Genomic DNA, 11500 nt, shown 5'->3' on the forward strand with positions numbered 1-11500 from the left:
TACAAAATTTACTTTAAGGACATTTTAAAACAAAACCAAAAACGTTACCGTACTTTCATGTCATAAACCCAAAAATCTAATCTCATGCTTGCAAGCTAATAACATTTATCATTCTGTAGGTTTGTGATTTTAAAACCACTAGACTATTGACAAAATCAAGATAAGGTATTTGTGGGTGCTAACATTTTTTTTTGGTTCCAACTTATTGTCATCTACCAATAAAAAAATAACCATTTGTATTTAAATTACATTTGATTTCTTTTATTTTATCACTTTGTTAGGTCTTGATATATATCCAACGACTCTTTATTCCTTACAAGATTAATTGAAATTCTTTTTGGAATTTTCTGTGGTTAGATCCTGTTAAATAAAATGATGAACAAAGTTATAAATTATAATTACAACTTATTTTTAAAAAAATTTAGTTTATATAATATGTATTTTTCTATCATTATATTAATAGACAAAGTCATTAGAGACACACATACACACATATTAGGTTGTAGAATATGATTTTATGAAATATGTAGACATACAAAACGCAATCGGATATCCATACCAATGTACATATTAATTTTAACTTATCATTATAAATTTCAAGTCAACACAATATCCATCTTTATAAATTAGTAAATTTTTATAAATCATTGATTAGTCATTATAATTTGGAATAATCAATATCTTTTTCTTTCTCAACATGTCTAAATTTATTAACCTACTAAGTTATAAAATAATTGAGTTGTAGTAGTTAAATATTATAATTGTCACTCTCAAATGAGAGGTCATGGGTTCAAGTCTTGTTAGGAGACATATGTGGTTTTAGGAGTAGGTTAGTTTGCCGGTTCAAATATATATATATATATATATATATATATATATATATATATATATATATATATATATATAGACACACACACACACACACATACATATAGAAGGATTCAATTGAGAAAATAATGGTTGAGAATGAGGGAATCAGCCTCAGCCACACTTTTATTTTGACGCAAAGAACTTAGACGTACCAGCAAAATGGGTAACGGATATACATGTGTTTTCCAACGAAACATTTTCATAATTTTTTATTCTCTATAACTATAATAAAAAAATTATTTTTTTAGAGTTTCATCTATCGTTATTCATAAGTGAATAAAAATGCATCAGGTTTTTATTATAGTATATGCATTATTCACTTATAAATTGTGACAACCGTCAAATTCTGGTTAAATAAAAGTCAGCGGGTCAAACCGATAAACTCAACTAGTGCTTGTATGATAGGGTTTATTCTATGTTTACTAATGTACAACTCTCTATCATAATACAAAGTGTCACTCAAAAGTTTGAAATGTTCAAAAAATTCTACACCCTAACCAGGGTGAGTGATCTAAGAACTCTATACAGTACTATTATGTACCCTTTGGGGGCTTAAGAAACTCATCAAAAGTCATAATGGGGTTCACAAACTTTTCATTATAGAGCCAACCACTAATAAAGGCTACAAGCAAAGTATCTCTCAATCTCTCCCACTCTATCTCTATCTCTCCAAAATCTCTCTCAAAATCTCTCCCAAATCTCTCTCAAACCTCTTGGTAGTAAAAATCAATTTTTCCAATGTTTATGTGAACATCCATACCATCTCGATCCTTCCTTTGGCCGAAAACAACTCAAAACAGAAGAAGGAAACGAAAAGGGGCAAGGAAGGTTTGCAGGGCACTATTCACCTGCGAACCTTCACATGCCTTCACAGGTGCCAAACACTTTCGCTTCTTAGCCGACGTTCGCAACTCTACCGAGAAATCTCGCACGAACCCTAGCCTCTCAGACCCTTTCATTTCTGATCGACAAGATCCGCATAGGACTCCTCTCGCAGCAAACCGGACATGTTCGCATGATAGCCGGGCATCCTCGCATGCGAGCTCTTCCCTCCGAACTTCATCCTTTGCAACCGGCTAGGTTCGCAGCCTTCTCATCGAGGACTCTTGCATGACCTCCCTCGCACCGAACTTCCTTCCACCTACGGACCTTCGAGGTGCGAAACACTCCCTCACTACGAACCCACATTCGCAGCAAAAGCCTCGTCGGACCAACGAACCCTCTCGCAGCAAACCTCAGCTTCGCAGGTTTGTATCTCCCTTCCCGGTTTTTGACCACTTTCGGATTTTAATCCCGTTTTTGATGATTTTAACGGGGGATTTTCACCCGATTCGTATTTTTGACATACTAGACCTCCTAGACTCAAATTTTATCCCTATTTTGAGGGAATTATTATTATAAATCATACCTTTTGTTCAAGATCACAGATAAAGGTTTGTTGACTTTTGCCATAAAGTAAGACACCAAGCCATCCCCATACCTACTTTATGTCATTATTCACATCCTACATAGTCAAATCAATATCTTCCTTCAACACTTGATTAGATTTACCCTTGACCAAATCCATTCATTAAAACTTTAATCTTCACCTATAAAATCTCACATCAACCTCCAGAGATAAATTTTTTTTTCTCTCTCTCTCTCTCACACTCTCTCTCTAGAACTCAAAAAATTCCCCAGGAAGTCTCGAGCTCTTTCCCCGACTCTTGGTAAGTTCTCTATTTTGCTCCTAAATATTCATCATTTCTTCATTCAATTCACATCTCATTCACACAAATATCGACATCATTGTTCTTAGGATCTTCAAACCCTAAAGCATCCTTCAAGTATTCTTGACTTGAAACCCCACTTCATCAACCTTCCACTTTAGAGAATCACTAAAGGTGAGTTCAAACCTAATAGTTTTCTTCAAATTTTAAGGGGGGGAATACAAGTTACAACACCAAAACATATCCTAACTCAAATAACAGCTTTCCACAGAAAAGTCATGATCCATTCACGACCAGTCAGTGAAGATGGATAATTTCACACTGGTTAGAGACCACTAAAAATCATAATAAAAATTATGAACAAACTAGACAAATTTTCTGAACTTCCAGAGTTTACAGATTCAGTTTTTGACCTCCAGTGATTTTTCTGTGATTTTTATCAAAGTAGTGACAAAAAGGTTAAAACTAGTAAAAAGAGTTTACAAGTTTAGTAACACTTTGTAACATGTTGAGCAAAGTGTAAAACGATAATAACTACATATTGATTGTGTTTCCTGTTAAGTTGACTTTCACGAAACAAAAATAATAATACATCATAAGGGTTTTCATTCATTACAAACATATATGATAAACTATAATAGGTATAGATTATGGTACATTAACACTACGAACTTACTAAGGAAGGTCTATTCCTACTTCAAAAAGGGTTTTCAATTACACTACACGCAAAATCGTTAAATCCTGTTATGAGGCACTACATCATTGTGCTCTTAGAGTACTGGTTAAAATCCTGTAGTTTTAACCAGAGTCTCTTGTAGGGAGAGCCTGATACTTGTATATAGGTCTATATTGGGATTGACAACCCATACCTAAGTTGCATGCAACAACTAGACCGACAGTTCTGGGATGACAAATGTCATAACATTCCGACGTCTGAAGAACGTCGTAACAGGTTACTATGTCAATAGTATGGTTATAATAACTCATGTGGGGAGATAACGACACATATGGTTTACCAGAATTTCTACATTAAAAAGGGTTTTAATTATTTAAAACTGCTTACACTATTATAAGTATGGAAAAATACTTGTACATTCTGGTCTTTGAGTCTTAAGACTGCAACTCATTTTAAAAGGAAAATATTGGATTTTTCTTGAGCGTACACTATATTTACAAAGAAAGGTTTTCAACTTTATATACAAAAGCTTATGCACTCACCAACTTAATTGTTGACGCTCTTTCAAAATTACATGTATTATCAGGTAATCAATAAGAACAGACAACTATTAAGCTTTTGAGGATGGAATGCTACGTCGTCAAACAAACACTTTTATCATTATGTTGTAATCGATTTTGAAACATGTAACTCATGTAACCATGTACCTTTCTCGATTATATTTATGATAGTTGTAATTACTTTGATCACTATTAAACTCGTTGTTATGATACTCTACACCAAGTCTTAAACCCCCGGACATTTCCGTCATCCTTGGTTTGGGACTGTGACATGAATAAAACGTATGCTTAATTTTTTTTACAGTTTGAGTATCGTTTATATATGAATATAACACGTTATAAAGTTTCCTTACCTAAAATATTTTTTTTACATTATCTTTCGTCACATCTTATATTTATATATATATATGAATAAAACATGTATTAGTTATCGTCATATGTTATATTAATATATTAATAAAACATTTATAAGATTTTTGTTATAGTTTATTTGTTATTCGTATATAAATAAGTAGTATGTTAAAAAAAAAAAGATGAAGTGTTTTGAAAATTTGAACTACTTATTTATATAAGAATAACAAATGAACTGTAACAAAATTATGATAAATGTGTTCTTCGTATATTAATATAACTTGTAAGGAAAGTCAATACACGTTTTATTCATATGTGAATATAACATATGACAAAAGTTGATATAAGCAGTAAAGAGTTTATTATATGTTATATTTATATATGAATGATACTTAATCTATAAAAAAAATTATTCATATCTTTTATTCATAAGTTAATAACGAATGTACAGTACTAAAAATTTGATGAATTTTTATTCACTTATGAATAACAATAGCTGAAAATATAAGAAATATAAAATTTTATTTTATCTTAAAACTATATCAATATGGATGTGAATTTGTAGAGAATAAAAAACCATGAATTTTAAAATTTTTAAAATCGTTTTTCCATAAAGATAGCTTTTTAAAAATTAAAAAAATAAAAAACTATGTATTTATATATATTAAGATAATGATTAACATAGTTTAAGGAAACATGTTTTGTTGGAAAATACATGTGTATTCTTTTCTCATTTGTGTTGATACCATGGAGGCTTTTGCGGCAAAATAAATTAGTGGTTGAAAATGATTCTCCCATTCTCAACCTTTTTCACACACACACACGCACACACACATACACACACACACACACATATATAGCTGGTAGCGGAAGATGTAGCGGTTATTTGTTATCTAAGTGTTTGATAAAAGTAACTTATAGTTTTTTGAAATATATAAAATTACATAAAAGGACAATTGATTAAAATTAAATAAATATTTAAATATATTTTTAAGAGTAATTGTGAAAATTGATTTCAAAAGCTTAATAGCGTTTTGTTAAGCGCTACATGAAGTAGCTTTTAGATTTCACTACTGGAAAATTGGTAATAGAGTACACCCCCATCTAATACGGTTGTAAAAAAAACCCGTATTATAAAGGGATAAATAAATATAATACACACAATTGCAGCATCTAATACGGTTAATTGTAGCATCTAATACGGTCAATGAGATGTACTAGAAACAAAATCAAATAACTAAAAAAATACGCCCCCATTTTGATTAAGTACGACTAATACATAAACATGATCAACTTCCTCTTTAGTTAGAAATCCAACTTTAATGCCTTTATCCTTGCTGCTACAACTTTGATCCTGTTTTCAACTATTAAAGTATTTGTCCCTGGAAAACCTCCTGTTGACTACCAAGGACCTAGAGAAGCAAAACCAATCACAGAATTTGCACTCAAACAAGTGAAGACACTCCTTAAAGACAGATTAAGCTGAAAAACTACAATTACTGAAACAAGTGTATAGGTTTGTATGATGATATAAAACCATTATTCTCAAAGGAATGGAATTGATAGGGGAATGGAATGACTGATTCCATTCTTGTCATAGAAAAGAAAAGAGAGGTACATAACAGAAGCATATAAAGATGTGCATCAAAAAAGTGTACAAGTTTGTATGATGATATAAAAGTACAATTTTACCCTTGGGGTAATATATTTTTAATTTGACCATTTTGCCCCTTTATAGGCCATGAAAGCACAAATGGGCGATCTTGGACAGAGCTTAGGAATGACCCAAGGTTTGGGCAACCAGTTCAAGCAATAATCGAATTCCCATTTTGCCTTCATCCTTCAGAAAGCTGCAGTTTTGTAGACTAACTGTGCCAAAAGGTCAATATTACCCCTCAATTTTTAATAATAATAATTGTAGCAGTTCTTGTTCAGTTTATTGATTCAGCCACTTGACTATTTTCTGTATTTTATCGTTTTTATTTTCTGTATTTTCATTCTTTTTTGTAAGAAGAATTGTGGGGTAACACAAGTGACTTTTTTTATTTTTATTTTTTATTATTTTAGGTTTGTTATCGGTTTATTTTAAAAAATTACAAAACATCAAAAACCAATAACCAGATGAGGTTCAAGTTTCAATAGATTACATGCAAAGTTTGGACCATAAAATGGTCAAATGGAATGAACAGATTACATTCAAATGATTTTTCTTTAAAATTTTTGTTTTATTTTCTGTATTAAACATAATGAAAGCTTGTTATAACCAAAGGTCATAAACAAAATAACTTTTCCAATTTAATTAGAATAAGAAATTTTAGATTATTATTGTAAAAAGGATGAATCTTTTGTAGTTTATATTTTACAGTGTACTCTATAGATTATTTTTAAATACAATTAATGAACTTTTATTCCATGTCGAGTACAAGGGAAGAAAATACCATGAGGCAATTAAATTCAATAGGATATTTTTATGAGTAAAAATACTTGAAATAAAAAATTAAATAAGTTCATTTGATTAAGCCCCGCAGCAGAATTCATTCTTTGAGACGCTTTCTCCCTTTGAGACGCTTCCGGCATATGACCAAACAAATTCATTGCCATTTTCGCTCTATTACTTAGAGTTGTTTATACGAAACCTTAGCCTTCGGTCGACGACGCCTCCGCCTCTGGCCAACGACGCCTCCGCCTTCGGTTGACGACGCCTCCACCTCCGGTCTCCAGTCGACGAGACTGACGAAGTCTCCTACTCCGGCCTACAGCCGCTTCTGCCTCCTTCTTTCACGTTGTTTACAGGTACGCTCGGACTTTGGGTGTAGTTGATTTATTCGTTGATTAATGTTGTGTTTATGACAATGTCTTCTCTGTGTACGAAATATTACTTCATATTTCTGGTTGATAACCCTAGAAAGCATCATCGACTCTGTTTTGAACTTCATCTGCTGTTGCTCCAAAAAGAAAAAATTGTCCTCTCCAACTTCCTTCCTGATTTCAACATTAGCCCCATCTAATGTTCCTATAATCAGGCATCCATTGAGTGCAGATTTCATATTAAGAATATTTCAAAACCACTCAATGATCACACATCCTCCTCTATAACTATTCGATTTCACATTATAATTTTGTTAAAGTTCACATTTATTGCTTAATTATATAGAAACCAATATTTAGAAAAGCAAGATTTTTCATCAAATGTTGACCAAGATATATGCTTGTAGCTGTGAGAGCTGCAGTATCAGCATTTCGTAGGGAAGAAGAATCACAAGTTCACCATTCATCTAAAAGAAGAAGAGAGAGATCAGATCAGGTTTGTCCATTTTTCTTTATGGAACTCCATGTTAAAGAGGTAATTTGGTAATTTAGTTTTAGACATAATAGTAGTAACATGTATTGTATGGAATCAGGACAGGGTTAATTATGATGATTCAATGTTCATGGAGACACCACGAGGCAAAGGTCTTCAATTCCCATTTTTTGTTGCTGATCGTGTTATTATAAAGTCCAATATCTCTCATTAGCTAAGGTTTCTGATACTTCATCATCACAGCAAACTTCAAGTAAGATAACACCCAATTGGCTCTAAACCCATGTGGCATCTTTAAATGTATCATGTTTCAAATGTATGTGTGTGTGTTCTAAAGATAATTGTGTAGCAAGTTTTGCATATGTGACTGATTCAATTTCACTTCAAGTGCCTTTAGCTGTGGGGTATCGATTATTATTTCATCATCTTCTCATTAGTTAGATTAAGTCATAATCTTTAACATATCTTTACCCTCATTATTTTCTATGATCATTTTTATGCTCATTTTCTTATCAACAGGTCTGAGGTTATACATTGGAAATTTACCATCACATATGGATGAGGTACTAGTGCAAACAACCAAGAGCAGGAGGATCCGTATGGTAGAAAGAAAAACCAGAAAAAGAAGTGTTGATAAACCCAAAACGAAACATCTTGAAGCAAGGTATACATATTAACAAACATTATTTGAGTTAATATATGAATCAAGAGTACATAAAGCATTGAATTTGTTTTGAAAAGAGCATAAACTTACCTTGGGCATCTTTAATTTTATATAAAATTCTGGTTTTTTTTTTGGTGTTCGAGACTCTTAGAATTAATTATACGAGTGTTTATGCTTTTGTAGGCATACAATGGACAGTAAAGAAAAGAAAAAGAGAAGTGTGACATTGATCAGAGATCATTCCAAAGAATATCTATCAAATTTAACAGTTGAGTTTGATCAATTCGATAGAGCTATTGGACCTAACCGCTTTAAGTTCACCAGTTATCATGGAGTGACTACGAGGAAGATGATTTCTATCCTTATAGATAGTTGGGATTTAGTGGATCAATGTGACAAGGATCAATTGTGGTTGAACATAAAGGTAAAACTCATTTCAACACACTTTTGATATCATTTAATAGTAGCAATCACAATTTCCTGCCATGTTATTCTCTTCTATCATACAAGTTGTATCATATCATTTACCTAATAATTGTTATCTTCATTTTTTATTTAAAAAAGCAGAATTATTGGCATATACGAGATGATAATCATAAAGCACAAGTACTTAGAGATTGCAACACGCAATGGAAGGCCTACAAGTCGGCGCTTCTTAAGTTGTGGGAAAAAGGTGTCAATCCAGTAAAAGAATACCCGTACCTTGACAAAGCAATGTGGAAAAAGTTTATTGTTCTAAAATCCACGGAAGAATTTGAGGTCTGTTTGAGTTTATAATATTATTATGTTTTACTATTTCTATTTGGACAATTCATTTGTAAAGGAATTAAGAAGAAAAGGTTTCCTTTATTAAATCGGGTATGAAATTATCACATTTTTTATTCCCTTGTGAAATGATTTTGTTTGTGTTGTGATTCAAATCATCCCCAGGTTGAACATCATCAATTCCAATTGAGAATCTACCGAGCACTGCATCAAAATAATCTCATCATACATTTTCACCAAACATCTATTCAGAGCTCACAACTTCTCCTATAGCAGCAGCCTCACTTGGGAAGGTGTATAAGGGTAGATTAAAGGAAAATGGGGATTTGGTTGCTGTTAAGGTACAAAGGCCTTATGTACTTGAAATAGTAACTGTTGATTTATTCATCATAAGGAACTTAGGATTGGCTCTTCGACGTTTTCCTCAGGTAATATTTGTCAAAATTCAGTTCCACATAACATGCATTGTTTTTCTTGATTATCTGAGGCTAGAAAACAAGTGGTTAATGTTATTTGTAAATTAGTAAACTCTTTCTATCTGTTTTTCATATCTTCTTTGCATGACATGATTTCTCCTTAATGTCTCTTCAGATATCATTCTTTCAGAAAAATATTCAAGTAACTGATTCACAAATACAAGATATAATCATATAATATCAACTTTCTTTATGTGAGTAAATGAGTAAATGACCATTTTACCCTTCTGTAAATAAAAAAGAAAAGTGAATAGAGAAAAAGATTTCTAGATCCCAAATTCAATTCATCTTCTGTGTAATCTTCAATCACATTGATCCTTTTGAAATTTTCTGTCCAGGACCAAAAGATTCAGAGACTATTCCAATCTCATACGTATATAATCGTTTTAGTGCAATCAACAATTGTCCGATTGGGAGTGTGGTTACTACGTTATGAACTGGATGCATGAGTTTGTACTTTTTCGACAACATGGATTTCCGAATGTAAGTATATTGTTAGATATTTTTTTTGCATTTTTGTTTATTGTACTAAAGGCTCACCTTTGTTAAATAACAAATTTTTTATCTTAATTTGTTTGTAGAACATTTGGAAGGACAAAAAACCATTTTCTAGTGAGGAATTGGACGAACGAATTAAAACATGGCTGAGAACTTTTGGAGATAAAGTGAAGTCTTTTTCAAGTTAACGGTTAGTTGTTCTATATACATTGTTATAATTGGTTATGTTTTTCAAAAAACCATTTTCTAGTGAGGAATTGGACGAAAGTTTTTTTTATGGAAAATGAGATATATAAAAGTAGGATGCTATATTTTGTGTTTTATTGTGGAAGTTTGCAGATTTCAAGTTAGGGAGGTTGTTGTTATGGAGGTACACAAACATCCCTTGTATTTCATGTTGTATTTGCTCATATTTTTTTATGTTGTGGAGAAGTTTTCACCCTTGCATTGCTATAGATGAAGTTGTTAATGGCATGAATGTCCAATAATTTGAGTTTTCTTCATTAAAAGTTATTTGAGATTTTGAATCCTAAGTTTTCTTGTTTTTGTAGGCATACACTGAATTAGCCACAAAGGGTAAATAGAGGTCAGAGGTGTGACATTAATAAATTTAAGAATGTTTTTATGTTTAATGAACTAGGTATACAACTTTTAGATTGTATAGACTGTAGTCTGAATTCTGAAAGAATATTAATGTTTTTATGTTTAATGAACTAAATGGTTATTGTAATTTTTTTCTGTTTCTTAAAATGAAAACATGATCAATGATGTCCCACTTCTTATGATTGGAATGGAATCATATAGTAGGTTTGTATTTTATAGAGATTGATCAATTGGTTACAATTCACATGGTAAAAGCTTTGCAGAAATTAAAGAGTTTGTTTCAGTTGGAATAGTTGGAATGGTGATCCATGTGTTCCGCAGCATCCATGGAGTGGAATTGGCTGATTAATAAGGCTGGAATGCAAAGCCAGAATGGGCTGGAAAGGCTGCTTGAAAGGCTGGAATAAGGCTGGAATGCAAAGCATCAAGTACGGTTGTTTATTGGTGTATTAGATGTGTATATATGACGTATTAGATGATACTTGAGACATCAAGTACGGTTGTTTTGGTGTATTAGAAGTTTATATATGGCGTACTAGATGATTGTATGGGATGGTATAGGATACATATAATACGGTTAAATAGCCGTACTTTATTATGCATGTAATCTAATACACCCCTCTACTAGTACGCCTGCTATGTACGTACTATATTCATAATTTCAACCGTACTCTATTAACCTTTTTCTAGTAGTGTTTGGAACGTTTAATTTAAACTAAAAACGAAACGTTTGTACTGCCAAACAAAATTTTTTGTTTAAAGTATAGCGTTTTGTCAAAAGCACAAAGCTAGAAGCTCTGAAACGTTTCCAAAAGCTATGTGCCAAACAAGGATATATAACTTACAAAAAAAAAAATAAGAAATCTCAACGCGAAGCCACTATCATACAGTTGTGAATCTTTAATGTTATATTTTTATATTCTAAGACAACTTGCCTATATACGTATATACAACCCTCACATAATGCGCGCAACGCTAACATGATATAAACAATTTAATGCAAAGTGTGCAGATTCATGGATAGACT

The 11500-nt window shown here is 32.0% G+C and overlaps 1 protein-coding gene across 8 annotated transcripts; it reads left to right on the plus strand.

Moving 5' to 3' along the window:
- Positions 1 to 6661: 6661 nt before the first annotated feature.
- Positions 6662 to 11162, plus strand: LOC111921450 (uncharacterized). 8 transcript variants are annotated; one of them, XR_006191742.2, is made up of 11 exons: positions 6662 to 6959; positions 7382 to 7470; positions 7568 to 7720; positions 7987 to 8131; positions 8315 to 8555; positions 8699 to 8890; positions 9062 to 9324; positions 9711 to 9855; positions 9954 to 10060; positions 10210 to 10240; positions 10422 to 11162. XR_006191742.2 is itself a non-coding variant. In XM_042902165.2 (6 exons), exons 3-6 carry the CDS (start codon positions 7953 to 7955, stop codon positions 9167 to 9169), a joined length of 720 nt encoding a protein of 239 aa, XP_042758099.1. In that variant the 5' UTR covers positions 6668 to 6959; positions 7382 to 7470; positions 7568 to 7952; the 3' UTR covers positions 9170 to 9325. The 8 variants fall into 8 exon arrangements, 1 of the variants encoding a protein (XP_042758099.1); XR_006191739.2 differs by having other exon boundaries at positions 9954 to 10240; XR_006191741.2 differs by having other exon boundaries at positions 6663 to 6959; positions 10210 to 11162.
- The last annotated feature ends 338 nt before the right edge of the window (positions 11163 to 11500 follow it).

Source organism: Lactuca sativa, chromosome 1 (genome assembly GCF_002870075.4).
Source record: "Lactuca sativa cultivar Salinas chromosome 1, Lsat_Salinas_v11, whole genome shotgun sequence".
Taxonomy (NCBI): domain Eukaryota; kingdom Viridiplantae; phylum Streptophyta; class Magnoliopsida; order Asterales; family Asteraceae; genus Lactuca; species Lactuca sativa.

Coding starts and splice junctions, on each gene's coding strand:
- LOC111921450 (XM_042902165.2), top strand. CDS start 7,953: ATGATCATTTTTATGCTCATTTTCTTATCAACAGGTCTGAGGTTATAC. Junction 8,132..8,314: donor ACGAAACATCTTGAAGCAAG/GTATACATATTA, acceptor ATGCTTTTGTAG/GCATACAATGGACAGTAAAG. Junction 8,891..9,061: donor AATCCACGGAAGAATTTGAG/GTCTGTTTGAGT, acceptor AATCATCCCCAG/GTTGAACATCATCAATTCCA.